Source organism: Aulonocara sp. 'chitande type north' Nkhata Bay, linkage group LG9 (assembly GCF_057382095.1).
Source record: "Aulonocara sp. 'chitande type north' Nkhata Bay isolate Kocher_YH1m ecotype deep benthic linkage group LG9, A_spYH_male_GT1.1, whole genome shotgun sequence".
NCBI classification, from domain to species: domain Eukaryota; kingdom Metazoa; phylum Chordata; class Actinopteri; order Cichliformes; family Cichlidae; genus Aulonocara; species Aulonocara sp. 'chitande type north' Nkhata Bay.
The window spans coordinates 24,259,489-24,282,857 of NC_141352.1; the positions used below are offsets into that span (position 1 = coordinate 24,259,489).

Consider the following 23,369-nt stretch of genomic DNA (forward strand, 5'->3'; position numbering starts at 1 on the left):
CACAATAAAACTACACTGTGTAATTGTGCAGAGATTGACGCTACGCAGTGGGCAATCAAAGCTGCCGCGCCGTAGGAGTCTACAGCCGTTTGCATTGGAAATTATGTTTGGTAAAGGGAAAGAGACTGCCAGTCAGAAATGTGTACGTGTGTGCGCTTGTGTGTTCGTGCACGATATTCCAAGAACATCAGCGTTACCTTGGTTACTAATCCTATTTACTGAGGATTGGATCCATTATTCAGGTTCTTCGTCTCAAAGCTGAATAGTTGTTATCACAGTGTGTCAGGGACAGAGACTCAGAGCAGGCAAATATTAAATATGCAGTGTTTTCTTCACAATATTTCACAGTATTTAATGGACTAACTGTAATCCATTTTGGAACATAAACTGTAATGAAAACCAGGATTTTTCCAGCTATAAAAAAACAAAACGACATGCTTGCAGTGAAAAGAAAATCAAAGGAAAAACTGGTGGAAAAATTTGGGGGGATCAATTTACCTATCTGCTGTTTGATAACCGTAATTAAACATACAACAATGATCGCTCAATAGTGCATCCTGTCATTGGGTAGGCATAATTGCCCCGATGCTGCGACCAATCATCTTTCGTGAAAACTAACATTCAAGCCGTGAAAAGGTCATTTAGGAATAATTGCAGAGGAGGCCTACAAAAGCTGAGGCTAATGTACGTTGATAACTTGACAGCACAGAAAAGTCTGAATAAAACTGTAACACGAATTACAGCCCACGCTTTATGTGATCAGTGAAATGGCACACAAAGCATTAGGGATGCAACAATATGGGTATTGAGATAGCAAAGCTTTTTCACTGACAGCTACTGTATTTGGTTTCTCACAAAGCGGAGAGAACTGCTGTGACATTCACATATTGTTGCTTCTTCTTATGCTCCTCACAATCATCCAGTGGTAGCATTTCAACCATGAAAAATGTGGCTTAGGTAAGCAGTTGACTGGCCAGTGACATTGTACTTTACATACAGAGAAGGAAACCTTCAACAACAACAACAACAACAACAGCCTTTTCAACAAAAAGGTGCATTAAAAAAGTAGAACCCAACTAGGAAAAAGGGTAAAAGTTTAAAAGTTTAGTAAGTTTTAAGAAAATGATATGTTGCTATCAAACAAGTCATTTATGTTTATCATTTACTAAAAACTAGCTATAATTTGAATTTAATATGATAACATTGGTACATATTAAAGGGCAGTAAAAGCAAAAGTAAACACAAAGTGAAAATGATTGTGTGTTATTGACTAATTACACACAGTCTAAGTCCATGTAGTTACAGCACGCCCAGTTGTGTTATAATAGACAGCCAATTTGTGTTTATAGATGATCTATATAGTATTTATTAACCATTTGCAGAGCTTAGAAACATCAATCCAGCTCCACCTGTCAGAATGAATGTGGAATGGGTAAAGATCATGCATTCAGACTGATTCAGGCCCGGCTCCAATTCCTATCCTGTCATCTCCCAGCACTCTCTGCCCTGATCCACTCAGAGTGGCTTATTTTGTCCAACACAACCTGTGTTCCTCATTCAAAATTGCTCATCCTTCCAAAATTACACCGAAAGATCTAAAATCTAATTAAACAACATGTAGATAGTTCTGTAAAAGTTGACATGGTTGCCTTTACTTCACATTTATGAAAGAATTGGAAAGTTGCCCTACTTTTTTGAGTTAAACGTGAAGTACTTATAGTCACTTAACTCTAAATATTAACAGAGGCCGTCATTCATCAGTTACAGAACAATTATTATTAAAAGATGTGTAAGCATTAAATAATGGTGCAATTTCATTAACAGTAAAAGCTTTATTTTTATTAAAAATGAATTTTCCATTCATTAACTACGGTTAATATAAAGTATTACTGGAAAAAAGTAATTATCCTGCGTTTCATGGAGCTCCGGTGTGTAATATGAGTAAATAAATGTCAAATGACTCAAGTTAAATTGAAGTAATTTTAAGTGTATGTAAAATATCTGTTTCAAAATCTCCTTTCCAGAAGTTTGACTTTTACTTCATCTTTTTTTCTATCTAGTTATATTTCATGTCACATTTCGTGACAGTGGATTTGTCACCAGCCAATCACATGCCCCCAGCTGGGTCAGTAAAACATCCATTCACAGCAATGCTGTCAGTTGCTGGAGGAATCACAGAGAGACTCTGTGTGTGTGTTTTACTCTTTAAAGTAGTTGTCTGACTGAGAAACATAAAACCACGATGCCATGTTAGCCAAGGTCACAAACCAGCACACCGAGCTGGCTGGGTAAGTAAGTAAGAAGCACATGTATGTGATGAAGAAGCAATGATCATCATTCAGAATTGGCTAAATTTAGTGTTGTTGCAGCTCAAGAAAGGTCAGTTGTTAAACCGTTATATTTTTTCTTTCCTTTTTTTTAAACTTGCAGTGTTTTTGATTTCTCTAAGCAGCAGTTAGGTAACTGGTGACAACTCTGCAATCATGAAATGACTTCTTTAAGAGTATTATTGGATATTTTACTGATTCTGAATTAGTTCCTGAAGTTCTTCGAAAACGGTTCCATCTATAATTGTGCTTATTTATTGACTATCTGTGTCATTATGTTATGTTAAAAAAAATAATATTAAACACTTCCTTTGGAGCAGAATTAGCTGGAGTTGGCCTGCCCGTCCTCTAAAGCTTTCCCCCTCCCCTCCCCCTCTGTCTGTGTCCCAGGAGGGCAACTGGAGGAGAATGACTGGTAAAACTCAGACCAGCAACGTGACCAACAAGAATGACCCTCGTTCCCTCAACTCCAGAGTCTTTATTGGCAACCTCAACACAGCCATCGTCAAGAAGACCGACATAGAGGTCATCTTCGCCAAGTATGGCAAGATAGTGGGTTGCTCTGTGCACAAGGGTTACGCCTTTGTACAATACATGAACGAAAGGAACGCCCGAGCAGCAGTGGCGGGGGAAAACGCCCGTATCATTGCTGGACAGCCTCTTGGTGAGTCTTTGCTTTGTTTTTGTTTTGTTCTTTTCCTCTTTGCTCTCAGGTATCTATCATTTGCTATGCAGATTTTATTAGTATGAAAGCCCAGTGAAATATAGCCTATACTGTACTTCACAAACACTTTCCTCTTGAAATACAGAGGCTTGATCTTTGCTGGAGGAATGGATTGTCTCTCTCGGGAACAAAAACTGCCTTAGGCATCTTTCAGGCTTTTAGTTTAGAGCCTCTCTTGGCTCCTAAATGCTGAAATGTCTGTGTTCGTTGTCATGCTGTTTTTGAGAAAATCCCTGCTGAATCATTTAACTGATCCACTAGTGGATGTAAGCACAGTTTGATTTTAACATTTACTAAACATCAACTTGCAGAAAGTGTGTCAAAGTTCTTGTGACATACTACTTAGAGCGGAATGGAATTTATTATGTGGCATGGGATGCACCTCCAATATGCTGTGCAAGCACTGCTACTCTACTGTGCGTGCACTTTTTGTGTTTTATGTTGTTGTTGTTGTTGTTTGTGGATCGTGAGTGGGAAAACTTTTCATATTTGGAATTGTTTTGTTCCTGGCTGGCAGGCAAAATGTTTAAGCAATCAAAAGACGTGCGTCAAAAGTTAACTTTTTATACAAATGGAAACAAATTAGAAAAATACCGAAGAATCATTGTCATACGGTTTTGTGTGTCTTCACTCCAGAAGCAAACAAAGCTACAATTTAAGTTTCAGTGTTGAATTAAGTTTTGTCTCTGAAGGGCATTGTCTGGGGCCTTATCTTGTTAAAACATCTTTGCGAAGCCTAGGGGTGAATTGCAAAGATACAGCGGAGCACATTCCTAGACACTACTGCTATCAAACATAATTTTAAAATGATCATGACCAGATAATGCTGTGCATGCAGGCAGGCGAGCAAGAGACCTTTTGATTAAATTCTCTGCAGCAAGTTTAGTGTTTCAACTAGGGAGCCTGGGCTCTGCAGTGAGTGCAATGTGCAGGTTTTACTGAGTGTTAGTCATAATGCAATAACAGTAAAAAGAAATTAAACCTTCTTTCAGTGCTAAGGACCAAATTAACCATTTGGTCCTTAGCACATCTTAAAATTAACTAAATGCAATCTCAGATGAATTCCAAAACATGGTATATTACACTTTGTCATTATTTATATAACAAAAGTCAAACCAGATGCAGAAGCAGTTTGCAGAAAGCAAAATACATTCTTACAGCTTCCGTAAGAGACTTTAAGAGACTAAGTAGCAGTCAGGTGCTGCTAATCAATGCACTTGATAATTACATCAGGAAGTGTGAGCACCTTATAAATGCAGACGTTTTAGTGGTTTGCAGGTCTGGAGCATTCTAGTGTGGGTTAAAACATTACCAAGGAGGAAAGACACCAGAAACGATCTTAAAGAAAGAATCGTTGGTGCCAGTCTGGTAAGGGAAGTGTTGCAGGACAATTTCCAAACAATTAGAAATGCTTCATTCTGCAGTGAGAAAGAATACTCACATGTGGAAAACATACCAATTACCAATCTTCCAGTGAATGTACCACCCCAAGGTCAGACTGTGCAGTCCTCAGACTGCTCAATGAGCTACATCTCAGGCTCTACAGGCCTCACTTAGCATGTTAAATGCTGAAGTTTATGACAGCACAATTAGTGAAAGATGGCGAAAGTATAGCTCATTTCAGGGCTGCCAGGAGAAAACCTGTCCTACTCTTGTGTCTAGAAAGAAATTAGCAGCATGGTTTGAAAAGTTGCAGCTGAATCAACTTTCTTGATGAATATCTTTTGGACAAAGTGGTGTTTGCCAAACATGATGCTGTCCATTATGGCCAAACACCAAATACTGCATTTCAGCACAAACACATCATACTAAGTGTTAAGCACAGTAATGGAGAGGTGATGATTCGGCTTGTTTTATATACCAAAGTAATCTAGAGTCAAATGTGAGGCCATCTAACCAACAGCCAAAGTTTGTACAAAATTGGGACAAATTAACAGGACAATGATCTCTCTCCTTCACTCAGACTCAGTGCATTGTACAGCTAATAACAATGAACTAAAAATGACTAGACAGGTATGGCGTGGCTGGAAGGGTTTCCAAGAGAAAGCCTCTTCTCTGTAAAATGAGATATTTGTCATTAGGCTCTTATTCCATTGCAAAGAAACACGAGGCTCCCTACGGAAAGATTGAAGAGGTACGATAATAACTGAACCCATAAAAGAACATAGATACAAAGCCAAGACATGGACATAATAGTGGATAATAAGGTAGACCTACATGATCACTTTGGTTACCTTGCAGTTTTGTGTCTTTATGATGTTGTATCATAAAGACACAAAACTTTTGGTTCCACCATGATTTTTCTGTGACTATGGAGTAAAGAAGGACACAGCTTGATTGTCAGCTTGGACTTGAAAGTGATCTTTCTAATCTTTTTGAAAAGGGAACATTTAATGAAAGAAAATGCAGAGCTCATTTAAAAGTTGTCTGTTCTGCATCAACCAGACAAGTTATTGATCTGCCTCCTTTCGACACAGCTTATATCTACCAAAAGTCTGACACCGGTAGTCTGACTTGACTCTCACACCCTCCTATAAAAGTCTACTCATGTGGTTCTTTCAGCTGCTTTTCTCTTGTTAAGATGTTGAGCTGTTCATGAAAGTGTTTCCTCTTTGCCAATTATTGGATATTTCCCCTGCACGCTTAACAAATGAGATGTTCCTCCTGAAAACTGATTGTGTGATTGGAGCTTTCTAAAACAAATAATAATAATAATAATAATAAGATTTTTTTTTTTAATTATACTATTTCTCTATCAAGATCTCTCGTTGACTGGTTAATGTGAGCTAATGTGTTTTTGCTCTTGAGGATGTGCATTAGTTTGATATTTATTGTTATGGATGTTACAATCAGTGAATTAGCAGGAAAAAAAACTGTTATTAAAACCATTCACGAGAAGGTTGATCTGCCGACGGAGCCAAAACCATATGTGAGCAATCCACCGAAGGCCTAATAAGAGTTAAACTGATTCATTTGTGACTTTAATGCTAGACAGGTGACTCTTTTTCATGTGTGATTGCTTGTTTTTGGTTGAGAAAACAATAATAACTAAAAGTATTTTCATTACTACAGAGTTCATTTCACACGAAGCAAGACAATCCAGCCTTCACTGCTATCACTCAGTCTGCAAGTCATGTGGCGTAAGTAAGACTGGAAGATAGATCTTTAATTGACAATTTAGACCACCCTTCTTCTCATCCTGCCAAGCTGATGCTTTTTATATTAACATGGCAGAGAAATGAATCAGCCCCGTAATGATTTTGTGATGAAGGATGACCTCCCCAAAGCATCCGGCTTCCTGTGCAAAAACATTTCATTAAAGGGTTATTACCTGCAAGTTGATTGCACGTCAGCTTCACAGGTACGCTAACATTGCTCTGTTACTAAAGGACCGGCATTCATGTGTGTTGCTGTTTGAGCCACTGTTGACAATGTCTGTTGTTATCATTGACCGCCCGCGCAAGACGAATCAACAAATCTTTGTGTGGGGGGAGAGGTATGTTTGAAAAAGTACAGTTTTGAAGTGGGAAAAGAGGTCAGTGGAATAATCACATCATACTTCGACTGCACAGCTCCACTTCAGTTGTGCAGACCCAAGGCGATGACTAATCTGTGCACTCGCTGATACACAAGTGTCAGAGGTCATAGCCTGCTGCCACCACTGCAGATGAGACTGTTACTGTATATGTGCTATATGTTTGTGTGTGTGTGTGTGTGTGTGTGTGTGTGTGTGTGTGTGTGTGTGTGTGTGTGTGTGTGTGTGTGTGTGTGTAGCTAAAAAACCGCAGATGAGCAAATGCAAAAATTCTAAAATTGCAAAGCTGGCAGCACCGTCCTCCCCTCACCTGCAGAATGAAAAATGGATGCTCCATTACTCTATCAAATATGAGTAGGAGTTCGTGAGATCGTAGCTAGGATTCTGAGCACAGCAATCATTACCAAATAATAGTACGTGTGATGCTATTTTGAGTGGAGCGCTGTATCTCTGTGCAATTCGCAGATACAAGCTTGAAGAAATTTCTCGTTTTGCAGGAGCGCAGATGTTTAATATAGCATCACATCAGACACGAAGACGCTTTCCTCTGTTCCTCTGTTGGTGAAACATTGAAAAAAAAAAGCCCCAGTACATACTAGACAGTAAAGAAACCTCCCTTGCCACAGTGTTGGCAGTATTTAAAGCAAGGATTCTTGATTTGTGGATATCAAACGTGCAACAGTGGAGCTCTAATGCCAAAATCAAAAGTAGAAAATATACAGTGCAGTGAAAAAGTGTGCGTTTCCTTCCTGATTTCCTATTCTTTGACATATTTATCATTTACCCTATTTGAAAGTAAGTGACCACCCCCAAATCATGATTTTCCACACCCAGCCTTGATTACTGCCAGACTTGTTAAATCAAGAAACCACTTAAACAGAACCTGTCTGACAAAGTAAAGCAGGCTTTAATATCACAAAAAGCCACACATCATGCCACAATCTAAAGAAACAGCTGAGAAAGAAAGTTAATGAGATCTATCGGTTTGGAAAAGGTTGCAAAGACACTTCTACGGCTTTGGGAACCACAGTGAGAGCCATTATCCACACAAGGAAAAAACTTGAAACGGGGGTGAACGTGTCCTGGTTCTACAGTTTTTTTTTAAAAACAAAACCGTGTTGGAGTGGTCTGTTCATAATCAGGACTTAAATCTGATTGAGATGCTTTGGCATGACCTTAAACAGGCCGTACGTGCTGAAAAACTCTCCAGTGTGGCTGAATTAAAAATTCCTCCACACTGAGTTGAAAGATTTATTGCCAATTATCACAAATGGTTGATTGCGGTTCTTATTGCCAAGGGTGGCGCAACCAGCTATTATGTTTAGGAGGCAATCACTTTTTCACACAGGTAGGTTTGAATGATAAAAGAACAATAAATAAAATCACCATTAAAAATACAGTTTTGTATTTTCAATTTATATATATCACAGTATCCTTGATTTGTTTTGCTTTGTGTGTCTCTCTCCATGGAGCTGAAACAATTAAACCTCGCAGTTTTTACCAAGCCAGTTGCTAGCTGTGCCTTTCTTCTTCCTGGCGCTGGCAATGGTAGTGTGCTGGAACTTTAACTGAATGCAAATGAGAATGAAGAGACTAAACAAAGCAATAAATTTGTTATCAAAGACTCAGTAGCACTCAAAACAACTGCGGGAAACTTGTCAGTATTAGCAGCTCCTTTTACAAAAACACATTTCATTTGTTGAATGCGTAACAGAAATGCTGAATTGTATGAACTCGGAACACTTTTCGCTCATTTTTCTGAAAGATGCAAACTATTCTCCGCGATGACAATAAAATCCCTCGTAGGACAATCGCTCAAGTATTTAGAGTTATCTGAGGTCAGCTGCTCTACATGTACTGTAAAGTACAAATGTCTCTTCCTTTCACTTCTGGTGCCTTCCCTGCCCTCTGGCTAAAAGTTGACTGGAAGAATTTCTTGTGGCTCAAATGCATCTGAGCAGTTGCCTTCCTCACCCATTGAGAGGTATCAGCTCTATCTGTATGGCCTCCCTCTTCTCTGGGCTCAGGGGGCTGCCATGGAGACGACGAACGACAGATTTTTTTTCAGCATCCCCGGAGCCTCCACATCGTTGCAGTGCCGATTTTTAATACGGCACACTGAAAATAACCCTTACGCTACCTTAACATTAAGTGGAAGGACTCGCAAGGAGTTAACATCAAACTTGGGTCTTTGAAACTTTTCAGAGATTTCATAAAAAAGCTGATTATATAAAACTCCTTTGAAGTATTCGCATCAAATGTTTGCGATGCATATCACACTTGCCCTTTATGTGGTAAGCTGAATATCTATCATTTCTTTTTTTTCTCATCTACAGAGGTGGTTGTTTCAACCGTGTCCTGACGTGGCACGGTGAGCTTAAGTGCGTGCCTGGAAGCAGCAGACGTGTGTGATTGGCAGGTGGTGATTGAAGCCCTGATGGAAAAAGGGCAATGAAAGAATAACATCTTATATTTTTCTAAGCAAGGCCATGTATGAAGATACAAGCTGCTGTGTGAGCTGGGAGCGGAGGAGTGGAGGAGAGAGAGGTAGATAGCGGAGAGAGGGCAGGCTAACAACATCTCTGGAGAGCCTGCCTGGTAGCGAGTACACCTGATAATCTTTCTTCTGTTGACTCCTGTTTTAAGTAGCTTGACCCTCCCTGAAGAGATTCGTATTCCACCTGGAAGTTTCATGTTGAAGGTCCATCCCATTACAATATTAATGACCAAAGTGAAGGATAATGTTTGATGGATCACCAATCATACCGCCTCCAAATGGCATTGGCAAGAGTTAGGCACATAAATAATAAAGTGATTTAGATGCAAAATCCATCCTAAGCGGATTACAAAAGCAGTGGCACTGCAATCAATCGTCATTTTGGGCCAACATGATGCATAGCAAGCAGCACCGGACACAGAGAGTAAACTACAGCAGGGAGAAGAGTGAGGAGGGACAGGTAGAAGGAGAACATGCAGGGAGTAGTGCTTACAGTGGCTACAGATACACTTACTGGAGCTGTACGTTGCTTTTTTCTGGGTTTATTTTTATACTTAGAGATTAATAGACAAATACAGGTGACGTTATTTTATTTTTGATTATTAGGAGTTCGTCTACAGGGGACTTCTTTTAAAGGCATTTTACAATGTATTATTTTAATCAAGGGGCGAGACTGCTGTGAGGTCAGAACAGGACACTGGTGGCCAGTTGAAAGCTCCTGACATTAATGATAAAAAGCATCAAAACTGCCTTTAAGTTAGAATTTGTTATGTGAGTGTAGCTATGAGACACATGCAGAAACAGACCAATTAAAATCCAACATGAGGCAGATAAGCATAACAGCAACATTTGAAATATTGGCATTACATCAAATACTATGTTTTTCACAATCAATTTTACAATGCTCTCCTTCATTATGCTTGACAGAGTGCAGCGGCTAAAGTTTTAGTAGTGTTACATTCCACAGAATAAAAACTATGGAAACATGAGATTGAATTGAATTAAGAATATACCAGGCTAAATTCAAACACACTGCCATTGAATTTTGCATTATAATGCAACTGTAGTGAGACTGCATTATTTACAGGGACACAGCATTAAATGTAAGAACATAAGTAGCCTAGGTAGTGTTTTCCCTGGAAGCTGTAAGTGAAAAGTAAAACAAAACTAAACTCGCTTCAAGCTAAAAGCCAAGGAGGCCTCCACATGATAAAATTTGATGATAAACATATTTTTTTTAACCTGGGATATTGTATCTACTGTAGGGCTGAGTTTTTTAACCAGTCGCTTAAAGCATTTCTACCATCTAAGCACATTAGTGATTTCCTGCAACATGGAATGCAACTAGCGATTGCTCCAGCCATACTCAGGTGAGTCATTTGTTTATTTTGGGGTTGCACATCAACAACTGCTCGTATCTCCTCTTTGCGAGCCCTTCGTGGCCTTGTTGCACTCAATGATATATTTTTGCTTCAAGTGGTGAAACAAGTTTGTTGCTTCCACCTTTAGCAGGAGTAGTTTCCTTGTATATTTTGGAGAGTACTGTGCTGTGAGTACCTCCCTTTATCCCTTTATAGGTATTAAATCGTCATTGGAGACTGACATGCATCTGTTGTTCACATATCTCGGGGTTTGTCTCATTGTCCTGCATACTTGCTGTAGCATGATGTGATGCTTTGAAATGGCAAAGCCCTAACAGACAGCAGAAGGATTTAACTTCATATCCATTTTATTTATTTACTTTTAGAACTCTTTTGCATTGATGTTACTGGTGCAGCCACGATGAAATTAATCTAGAACCGTGAACTAGCATGAATTTGGCTCACTTTTTCTTAGCCTTATTTGTATGTTGTGTTTAATGTTAATTAGCAAACTCTACTGTGTGTTGTGTTAATAAAAAAAATAAACATGCTTAAACGCTAACCCCCCCCCCAAAAAAAAAACAATTAGCAATTGTAAACATTAGCATGTTAGCATGTTCACTGTTAGCATTTAAGGCCATCCATGCAAGAGCTAGCATGGTTAATGTTGCTTTTTTTATTTACACTTTAGCACTCACTTATCACACAGCACATGCTTTAAAACTGATTTAATACAGTCTACACTAATCTCATGCAGTTCACCTAAATTGGATTTGTTAGATTATTGCTCATCTGTAAGCAGCCTATTCAGTATTTGGTGTCTGTCCTCCAGCATTGAAATAGCTTTTCTCTTCACTCATTGTCTAACAGAGAGATTCAAAGCTGGCATACTACAAAACAAAAATGGGGGGGGGGAAAGGAAATTTAATTAACACACAAAAGTAAAACTGATTAATTTAAAACATTTCAACACTTTTACACAAAATGCATGTGACCCCTTCATTGCGCTGCATATTACAGGCTTACCACTGTAAGTGAAAATCCAGGAGGGATTTCTTTTTCCTTTAATATCTATCCAAACCAATCCTGTATGTTATCCACCTGGCTGCTGTAATTCTTTCCATCATTCACTATTAGCATTCAGGAGGCTCAGTCTTGCTTTGAAATTTGCATAGATAATTCCAGCTATGTCTACAATAACTGCACAGTTCACTAACTTTATTTTGAGAGCCAGGTTTAGAAGCATGAACAGTCATGAGTGAGAGGCCCTTTGGGTATTGCAGTATGCAACGAGATGGGCCAATTTCTCCTGATCCACTGGACTGAGTCTTGCCAAATCAAACCCCATAAGGCATTTCCTGTATCCTTCATCTCCTTATGTTTGCTTCTGAGGCTGTAAGAATATTCAGTTCATGTGCATGTGTTAATATGTGAGTTATGTATGTGCTTGCAGATAGAAGCCATTCATCTGTGCTTCTTTCAGTAAAATGTTTGAATTTGAATATACCCATTTAACAGACATTGCAATATCAATGTAAAATCCATTTCTATCTCTTTCCTCTCGTAGCCCCTCTTGTAGCCCCTCTCTGCCTTTCTTTTTGGTATTTTTCCTTGTCCTTGTATGTGATTAGAATGCACCGCCGTCACCTGTCTCCTCTCTCATTAATCACGCACTGAGAGACTGGACCGGACATTGAATGCGCAGTTAGGCTGACCCAACGCTTGACAAAATACCAGGTACAAAGCGTACGGGCTCACATTCATACATTCATGTGAAATCAACAGCCTGGCCAGGCTCGCGGTTTATCCAAGCTGGAATGCAGTCAAAGTATAAGAAATTTAAAGTTTGTAATCGTGCACCTAATAGGCTTCTAATAAAGCCACCCAAGAAACGAGGAAATCGCATTTCCCCCAGCTGCCAGGATCTCTTTCTATCTATTTGTTTGTCCCCCCTTCTCCATCCCTTTCCCTCGTTCATACAGACTGACAAATGCTTTAGTGGGGCATGAGCCACAGTGTGGACAAAGTGAGATGGATTACTGTGTGGATTTTGGCAGAGGAAACTGCAGCTAATTCTCTGATTAGAAATCTGGGTTCAGAAGGCAGAGAAACACTGAGCTGTGAATCAGAGTGAGAGAATGGGGCTCAGTGGGCTTCAGCAAGCTGTGAGTGAGAATTTGTGTGTGGGAAAGTGTGTGTGTGGTCCAGGCACTTATTGACATATGTACAGGTTAGAAACCAGGCTAGTTTTAACACTTCTGCTTTGACTATTGTGGTCGTATTAATTTTATTGTTAATATGGGCAAAATTATTAATTTTTACTTTTGAAGTTTCATTCTTCTTCACCAGAGATCAGCGAACCAGCTCAGATATATATATATATATATATATATATATATATATATATATATATATATATATATATATATATATATATATATAAAAATACCCAGCACGCCCCTGCGGGCGGTTTATCCTTCAAGCTCGGGTCCTCTACCAGAGGCCTGGGAGCTTGAGGGTCCTGCGCAGTATCTTAGCTGTTCCCAGGACTGCGCTCTTCTGGACAGAGATTTCCGATGTTGTTCCCGGGATCTGCTGGAGCCACTCGCCTAGCTTGGGAGTCACCGCACCTAGTGCTCCGATTACCACGGGGACCACCGTTACCTTCACCCTCCACATCCTCTCGAGCTCTTCTCTGAGCCCTTGTTATTTCTCCAGCTTCTCGTGTTCCTTCTTCCTGGTATTGCTGTCATTCGGAACCGCTACATCGATCACTACGGCCGTCTTCTTCTGTTTGTCTACCACCACTATGTCCGGTTGGTTAGCCACCACCATTTTGTCCGTCTGTATCTGGAAGTCCCACAGGATCTTAGCTCGGTCATTCTCCACCACCCTTGGGGGCATCTCCCATTTTGACCTCGGGACTTCCAGGTTGTACTCAGCACAGATGTTCCTGTACACTATGCCGGCCACTTGGTTATGGCGTTCCATGTATGCCTTGCCTGCTAGCATCTTGCACCCTGCTGTTATGTGCTGGATTGTCTCTGGGGCATCTTTACACAGCCTGCACCTGGGGTCTTGCCTGGTGTGATAGACCCCAGCCTCTATGGATCTTGTGCTCAGAGCTTGTTCTTGTGCTGCCATGATTAGTGCCTCTGTGCTGTCTTTCAGTCCAGCTTTGTCCAGCCACTGGTAGGATTTCTGGATATCAGCCACCTCCTCTATCTGCCGGTGGTACATACCGTGCAGGGGCCTGTCCTTCCATGATGGTTCCTCGTCTCCCTCCTCTTTCTTGGGTTTCTGCTGCCTGAGGTATTCACTGAGCACTCGGTCAGTTGGGGCCATCTTCCCAATGTATTCTTGGATGTTCGTTGTCTCATCCTGGACTGTGGTGCTGACACTCACCAGTCCCCGGCCCCCTTCCTTCCGCTTATCGTACAGCCTCAGGGTGCTGGACTTGGGGTGAAACCCTCCATGCATGGTAAGGAGCTTTCTTGTCTTTATGTCAGTGGTTTCTATCTCCTCCTTTGGCCAGCTTATTACCCCAGCAGGGTATCTGATCACGGGCAGGGCGTATGTGTTGATGGCCCGGATCTTGTTCTTACCATTCAGCTGACTCCTCAGGACTTGCCTGACCCTCTGCAGGTACTTGGTGGTTGCAGCCTTTCTAGCGGCCTCTTCATGGTTCCCATTTGCCTGCGGGATCCCCAGGTACTTGTAACTGTCCTCTATGTCTGCAATGTTGCCTTCTGGTAGATCAATCCCCTCAGTTCTGACTACCTTCCCTCTCTTTGTTACCATCCGACTACATATATATATATATATATATATATATATATATATATATATATATATTGCACGATTACAATATATATAGGTGGTTCGCTGAGGTGGTTCGCTGATCTCTGGTGAAGAAAAATGAAACTTCTTCCAGTGGTGGTGTGCTGACAAGTTTGGGGTTTGGGTTTTCATTCTACACCCCATTTGTTAAAGTGCTCTTTAGCAAAACAAAGAGAACTGGTACCTCAGCACAAGTAGAACGCCCACAATGAAAAATGCAGTATGTGCTCAGCTATTCGCTAATTGCAAAACTGGCAAATATAACAAAAATCCTATTTTTAAAAAAGAAGATTAAAGAAAAATTAGAAATGACATTAAAGAAACTGCTGATCCACTAGGGTTTTCTAGCACAACCACCTCTGGGGTTTACAGAGAAGGGTCTAAAAAAGAGAAAATATCCGGTGAGCGGCAGTTCTCTGGGTGAAAATACCTTGTTGATGCCAGAGGTAAAGGGATAAAGGCTGGACTGTTTTGAGCTGATAGGAAGGGAGCAGTAACAAAATTAACCACTCATTACAACCAAAGTATGCAGAAGAGCATCTCTGAAAGCACAGCACATCGAATCTTGAAGCAAAAGCTTTGGCTTAGGCTACAGTAACAGAAGACCACACTAGTTGTAGTGTGGTCCTACTTCAATATGGACCAAAAGCACTGTGCAAAAGCATTAAGAATTCTGTCCAAAGTGCTGACTAATTTAAATACATGTAAATTTTCCATCCAATTTTGTTAGATAAGTATAACGTACAATGTTGAAGTTGATGGATTGTGGCCAAATAATCTCACCCCAAAGGGTCGCGGCACATGGCCGCCCCTCCCTGATTCTGCCGGAGGTTTCTTCCTGTTAAAATGGAGTTTTTCCTCCCCACTGTCGCCAAAGTGCTTGCTCATAGGGAGTCATATGATTGTTGGGTTTTTCTCTGTATGTATTATTGTAGGGTCTACCTCACAATATGAAGCAACTAGAGGCGACTGTTGTTGTGATTTGACGCTGTATAAATAAAATTGAATTGAAACTGAAATGAAATTTAATGATTGGTATACATTCAGTTTATATCAAGCATATTTTCCTTAATGAATAATTATTGGAAAAGCTAAACCTTTGATTTTATATATTTACATTGCATTTCTCTCAAAATTACTGCTTCATGTTTATTAAGGGTTAAAGTTAACAGAATATTGGTATTCTGTATTTATTTTTTATATATTAAGCATTTTTATGGTGATTAGAAACAAAATGAGACATATGAATAAAAATGCATCATATTAATTCAGCTTTGTTGTTAGAGAAATCTACCACTTAAGAAGAAGACTGACAATAAGAGAGCAAGTGTCAACAAAGCACAAGCATTGGAGAAACACTCCAGTGACCACTGGTCACGAGAGGCTCTGAAGTATACCCCCGATGTTGACATGAGTCAGTAGAAGGCACGTCAGTGTACATTTCTATCTTAATATCTTCCAGCTGACCAACCAGCCACCTTAGATTGTGACTCTCTATATCATCCTTCTGCTGGCTGGGGTTCTTTTAAGCATGTGTACTGGTAGCAGTTAGTAAATAAACCTCTGTGAGTTAATTCTGTTCCTTACTCCACAGAAGAGTGAAGAACAGGATTAACTTCAAGCCTAACAAGCATCCTGGATGCTTTCATTAATATTGCATCCATCTGCAGAGAACAAGAGAGAGAAGACAGCAAGGGGGAGTAGCTTTGGACCGAAGAAGAAAAAAAGCACTGTTGGGTAATTGTTTCCTATGCGTAATCAAAAATGCCCGTGTGCTGTTGAATTTGGGTTCACATTTAGGGCATGCCGATGCAGACAGGATGGTCATGAATGAACGAGTCATTGGCTGAAACTGAGTGCTGGAATTTCACGTAAGAACATAACGTAATAAAATGTAATTTTATAGGATTAGATGACATGTTTAGAAGAAACGTACTAATGTAAAGAGTCTTGACTTTACCCAGATAGCTACAGGAGTTTTAGCCATGTGCAATAAAAGCTGTGTTGTATGTGGGATTAGTGTTCTTACAGATGCTCTTTTTGCGAAAGCTGAGAGATAATACCTCAATAAGGCAAGTGCGTCCTTGCAGCAGGTCTTGCTGACAGAGACCACTGCAGTGCAACCTTTCCACAGAGCATCAGCTAAACAGACGGCTTCCCATAACAGATGTGACACAGACCCCAGGAATGGAAAATCTGCCCTTTAACACTTCATAATAATTGATCCAGTCAGTCATGTCTGTTTCTTAATTCATGCCTTAATTGTCAATGTGCACCTCGGGCGGAATGACAAAAGAGTAATCCAGGCGACAAAAAGGTGACGTATTGTGTGAGTAATGGTTCACGACTTGTGATTATACATGCAGTGATAATTACTGCGACCCCGGAGGGTTTCTGTGGTCCTGTGCTCACAGGACTCTGCAGCATGACCCCGCTGACTCCCCCTGCTTAGTGCATGAATTAAAAATCACACTGACAGACTTCCTGGGGACTTCGCCCCCTGAATGAAGATGGACAGTATAAACAAAATAACATTAAAAAACAGCCCAGAACCTCACCCCGAGCAATATCTTGCTCTCTCATGTGTTTACTTCTCCTCTCACATTTCCTTATTTGACTTAGCATTCATTCTCCCTCCATCTCCTCGCTCTCTCGCCCTTCCTTATTCCTTCATCCTAATTACACTGCAAAGCTGAGGGCCCGTGACTCATGGCATCCAGTTGTTAGCGTGGAATTCTTGCTCACAGCTGGAGGACGGGACCCAGCCTTGGGCTCCACTGTCCAGTAAAGGTCACACCGAGCATGATGGTGGTTAACTACGTCAAGTTTACAGCACTCAAAGCATCGCATTGGCTGCAGCCAGGAGTAACCTCTGACACCATCCAGCCACAGTTTACAGTCAGACCGCAACCACCCAAGGTACTCGGAGCCATTGTTCAGAGCAGTGGTGCTTAACAAAATCGGCCACTTGGCCTTCTCAGACCTGAACCCTGTGCTATTTTAAGGGGCACAGCTCGAAGGATTATTGTGCAACTGAGAGAGCTCGGATTTGTTCCCAACAAAAGATTCATTCACAAACATTTGTCTAATTCAATATACAGTGATCAACCAAAACATCTGGTACTTCCGTCTGGTATTTTTGAACCCCCCCCCCCCCTTTTTGGTGTACAGCCTTACTTATCTTTAAGCTTTAACGTCTTTTCTCCAGCTCAGCTTCTTTTCCTTTATCGGTGCGTCCTCCTTTGTGACTGGTATGGATTTAATTAAGGAAATCAGTACGGGATAATGACTTCTACCTGAACTGACCTCTTTGTTAAAAGTGTCCTGAATATTTTGCATAATCACTGTAGATTGGATTAAGACGCTGAACGGCTTCCTCGCTCACTGAAACTCATTTCGGATAAGGGGTTCAGCTCCTGGAACCAAAGACATACTCATTAATAGTTGCACACTGCTCTGAGCTTACAGGATGACCAAACGTCTCTTCCATCTGTTGAGGGGGCGGAAGCATAACACCGAGATGTTTGCGCTGTGTCTCCAAGGAAAAATTGACAAACGCTTTATACACGCGATGGGGGGCAGGGCTGTTTTCAATAGATAGCAGCTGGTTTGAAGAGCAATCCTGACCTTGACTACTCCTTGTAGCTTGTTTACACATCCTTATTAGCCTGTAGCCTTGGTGGAAATGCAAGAAGTGGTGAAGTTACAAAGATAATGACTGCATGAAAGCAGGGACAGTTTTTAAAACTGAAAGGATATGATTATGCAGTGAATGTTCATGGGCAGGTTAGAATTCATATGTAATGCATGATCAGAGCATAAGAATGACTAAAAAGCAGCAGCTCTCATGTGCAAACTTCATGTAAAATCAAGTGTCTTTGTTTTCCCATTCAAGTATGCAAACATATTTAAGTGGGCCTTGTCACAGATGGGTTTTGGACTTGAGCTGTAAAGTGTGTCACTGTTTCCTCTGTAGCCTACCTGTGTGACAGAATTATTAATGAGCTGTGTCTGTATTTATGCACCTCATCTAACAGGGGAAGATGGGCTGCTTTCATTACTTTGAGTTGTGGGAGCCATCCTGTCAAATGAAATTTGAACGCTGGCCAAGATGAGCGCTTGTTATAAGAAAAAGGGGAAATTCATCAAGTGTTAATTTGGTTTGAAATGATGGGTCAGGACAGCGTCAGCCTCAACTCCTCGTATGTCGAGTACATGAAGAACATGGAATCAGGAGTATCTGTCTAAAAAGGCACGTTGTCAGTCTGTGGTCACTGAGCACCACACTGTGGAACTCGGCAGTTATTACCGTTTGGGACTAGCATCCTTATTTATAAAGATGCAATCTCGTCTCACGCATTGATCTACAGTGTCAACTTTTCTGTATGTTTAAGGTTTTATGTCATTATTATTTTAAATGTCATCATAATCAGAGGATTTTTTTAAATGGGTCTTCAAAATTTCACTGCACTCCTGTGGCGTTGTCAGATCAGCCTGACACTGAGTCAAACATCTGCGCACGTGAAGCGTATATAGTGATAAGCCACAACATTAAAATAATTGAAAAACACTGAGAATCTTGTGAGAATGTCATCATCTGCTGGGAGACTTTGGGGACTAATTTAATGCCAATGTTACTCTAACTAGTACCACGAAACACTGCTGCAGATCAGGATCCTGTACTGTAAAGCAACTTCACTGTACCCAGGATATCTTTCCATTATCTGGCCTCTCGTATCCTACCGCTGGAAATCGGGCTAAGCCGTCACACGAAGGCAGTGGATAGGTCCACTTGTAGAAGAGTAAGAAAGGTAAAACTAAAATATTTTTTAAAACAACAACAGGAAAGTAATCACATAGGAGGAGATACGCATTAAAAGCACTGTGAATATGTGTGCTTTTTAAGCACTTTGGTCAATAGGACTGTAAAAGATAGTAATAAATTTAGTGTGCTTGATATAGATATTATATAAAATTAATGTTTAGATGTGTTTAAGACTGTATAGCTTTTAATCTTTCAGCTGCACCTCCAGTGGTGTTTAGAGGTCTCAGAAAGGTGTAGAATAAAAATAAAAACAGAATAAAAACAGAGGCTTAACCTACTTGCAATTTAAAAATAGGGTCAAGAAATACAAATAGGTTCCCTAATTTTAAATGTAGAATCATAAAATCTAAGCATGAATATTATTTCCTAATATTCATCAGGGAAAGACAAAGAAGCATTTTTAAAACGTCCTAATATCTATGTACAGGGGTCCAAGAGATCTTCTAGGAATGGCATTTGAGTCACTGGTCAGTGGGTGTTGATTTTGTACCTGTTGATCTCTAATAGAGAATATAATTTGCTCTGGAGCAGGTTGGGTCTTCAGCTTGAGTTACCATGAACCACATTTATAATACTACAAACCCAGAGTTAAACCTGGAGTTTCTACAATTCCACTTTGTAGCACAGGCCTTTGTAAGCTCCAACATGGCAAGGGATGTCCCCAAAGAGCAGCAGTCTCCTCCAGCAGCATGACACACTCTGCAAAGGACAGGCTTCAGAGCCCAAAGTAGGAAAGGTGTTGACCTTAAAACCTCCCAGATCCAATCAGATTGAATCCACAAAAGCCTGACATCCCAACCCACAGGATTTGCTGCCAGTGTCCTGTGCCAAATGCCACAGGACAGCCCCATAGGGACCATGTCCATTACCAAAAGGTCAGAACTGAGTTGGTGGCACCAGCAAGACCAGCAAAATAGTTCTGATGTTTCAGTGTGGATAGTCATTGTAAGTATACAAATACCGAGGCATGTTTTTGTTGTATGTGTCTGTGTCAATGACAAAAAACCTAAACCATATATGTAGCCTCTTTTATGTATGTAGGTTACATCATTTATACAATAAACCACCTTTTTGGTATTTATTAGCATCTATTAATATTTAGGCTAAAACTATTGTTGCACTGTATTGAAGGAGTTGTAGTCATAAAGATTAATAATGCATATCTGCTCACAGATTTGTTATCATTTGAGATGCTTACTTTGTTATTTCAATTACCAAGATAATTTCAAGTTCATTATTATAGTTATGAATTGCATTTTTAGCGTACTTTATAGTTTTTACAAGGGCTGCAGTAATGACTACTTTGTATGAGTAGCTTTTCTTGTACTTATAATCAGTTTTTCTTAGTGAGCATTTTGAGAAATTAGATTTTTGCTGCCTTTCTTTGCATCATTCAGACTTAAGATTTTGTTTTTTGTTGACCACTGGGGAAAATAAAACAGAAACAACAAAGAAAACCATTTTTATTTGCCTCAGAAATTAAATTTTGAATTAATAGGTAAAAAAAAAAAAAAAAAGGTAATCATGCCAGGCAGTCTTAACTTCAGGTCACAATTGTTGTTGTTGTCACAGTTAGACACAGAAACAAACCAAGTCACAGCACCTGTGAGTACAGTTCATTGTACTCACAGTTTGAGTCTCATTTAAACAAGCGTAAGAGTAAGAATGACTAAATAGAGTGCACCTGTGTGTAATCTAATGTCAGTACAAATACAGCTGCTCTGTGACGGCCTCAGAGGTTGTCTAAGAGAATATTGGGAGCAACAACACCATGAAGTTCAAAAAACACAGCAGACAGGTCAGGGATAAAGTTACTGAGAAATTTAAAGCAGGCTTAGGCTGCAAAAAGATTTCCCAAGCCTTGAACATCCCACGGAGCAATTATTCAGAAATGGAAGGAGTATGGCACAACTGTAAACCTACCAAGTCAAGGCCGTCCACCTAAACTCACAGGCCGAGCTGGACAAGTTGCAGAGATCTACAGCTCAGGTGGGGGAATCTGTCCATAGGACAACTATTAGTCGTGCACTGCACAAAGTTGGCCTTTATGGAAGAGCAGCAAGAAGAAAGCGTGGTCAGAGTTGATGGGAAGATGGATGGAGCCAAATACAGGGCAATATTGGAAGAAAACCTCTTGGAGTCTGCAAAAGACTTGAGACTGGGGCGGAGCTTCACCTTCCAGCAGGACAACGACCCTAAACATAAAGCCATAAAGGGCAACAATGCAATGGTTTCAAACAAAACATATCCATGTGTTAGAATGGCCCAGTCAAAGTCCAGATCTAAATCCAATCGAGAATCTGTGGCAAGATCTGAAAACTGCTGTTCACAAACGCTGTCCATCTAATCTGACTGAGTTGCAGCTGTTTTACAAAGAAGAATTTTCGTTCCACTTCTCACGTGTACACCACTTTGTGTTGGTCTTTCACGTGGAATTCCAATAAAATTGATTCATGTCTGTGGCTCTAATGTGACAAAATGTAGAAAAGGTCAAGGGGGCCGAATACTTTTGCAAGCCACTGTGTGTGTGTGTGTGTATATATATATATATATATATATATATATGACTGACATTGTTTATTTGAGATGTTCTACAGTTCTATCAGGGCATTAAACTACTGAGATGTTCTCATAAATTACTGTTTTATGTCATTGGATATATTTTTATTTTCACTGTATTCAATGTTATCACTTTGATTCCATTTTTTTTTATGTATTTCTTCATTTATTTATTAACACCCGCGGCAGTTTGTGAATATGCAGTCATGTGTCACCCCATGTTTCAGTAGCTTGTAGAATCACCTTTAGCAGCAAAAACTGAAGTAATTGTTTCCTCTATGACTTTATCAGTGTCTTGTATTATTCTGGAGGAATTTTGGTCATCTGTTCTTTACATTGTTGCTTCAGTTCATCAAGGCTGGCGGGCATTTGTTTATATACAGCATTTCAATAAAGAAATCAATTCTGACTGTGGCACTGTAGATTTGCAGCTTTGCTTTGGATCCCTTTTCACCGCATGACCCAGTTTAGGCCAAATGAGCAGTTGGACAGATGGCTTCCTATTTGACTCTAGAATACTTGAGTATACAAAGGAGTTGATGGTCAGCTCAATGGCTGCAAAGCAAGCCCAAATCAACACCCCTGTACAATGACAATAACAAGCTATTCTACTGTATTCAGTTGGTTTGAGGTATTTGTGCTGATATGCTTTGTTTGGTTTTCTCCAAATGTGACACTGTGCATTGTGACCAAACATCTCCACTCTGATCTTGTTTGTCCAAAGGACATTGTTCCAGAAGTTTTGTGGTTTGTTCAGATGCAAACCTAAGCTTTAGCGAGAAACAACTGTTCCAAACAAACCAGGCTTGTTCAGGCTTTTTCTTCTTCTACTGTCATAAACTTCAACTTTTAACATGCTTCAGTTTGCAGTTTCTCTGAGCGTTGCATGGTTTGTTCTTAGGTTGAATTTGTTGGAAAGCCCACTCCTGAGGAAATTGTAGCATTGTGTTTACACACACCTGAATGCCTCAGACCAGCAAACTGCCAAAATGTCTGGTTTTATAGATGTGCTCACACTTGCTGATGATTGGTTAATCCACTGCATTTGAATAGCAGCACCTGGCCAGTCTGGTTTTTGTTGTTGTGTCATGGTAACAGTTCATCTGCTTGTACAGTAAAAATGTTTTGACAAGTGCTGTCTGGGTAATTTTTTCCAATAACAGATCTGTGACAGTATTTTATTAGCAGTGACAATGGATGTGTTAACAAGAGCATTTACAGTTAGTCTTCTGAAAAGTTACGTTCCAGACGTAGCACACCTTCATACTTTCAGTTTCAGTTTGAGTCTACAAGTCCTAGAGCTCTTCTGAAGTGTACTTGTGAAGGTCTTTTACTAAAAAGCAAACCTGACAATCTGCCATTTATCATCCTTGGGACATTAATCACTCTATTCTTTACGAGCGCCACTTTCCAACTCATGTCAAAGAATTTACAGCCTTGTTAATCTCAGCTGCAGTAGGTAGAATAAGAAATGAAGTGAAATTCACCCCCTTCTACCCGCTTTGCCCAAAATAATTCTGTAGGCAATGGTTCAGACAGTTTTGGCTCCATTACATCCAGGAGACATTATTGTCTTTGTATTGGATTTTTCTAACCCTCTCCACCCTGTGGGGTTTGCATTATCTCCACTGACTGGGTGAATATCTGTGGCGCTGATAGCGTCAGAGCCGAATTAGATTTGGCAGTCTTTAATGCTTGTAT

General features: G+C 40.2%; 1 protein-coding gene across 2 annotated transcripts in view; it reads left to right on the forward strand.

Annotated features, from left to right (window-relative positions):
• ralylb (RALY RNA binding protein like b) overlaps nt 1-23,369 on the forward strand; it is a 127,745-nt gene that overhangs the window by 50,668 nt on the left and 53,708 nt on the right. For both annotated transcript variants that reach the window (XM_086306625.1, XM_086306623.1), the window contains exon 2: nt 2,718-2,991. In XM_086306625.1, coding sequence (XP_086162751.1) covers nt 2,736-2,991 — 256 coding nt within the window. In that variant the 5' untranslated portion in view covers nt 2,718-2,735. The remainder of the gene's footprint in view (nt 1-2,717; nt 2,992-23,369) is intronic.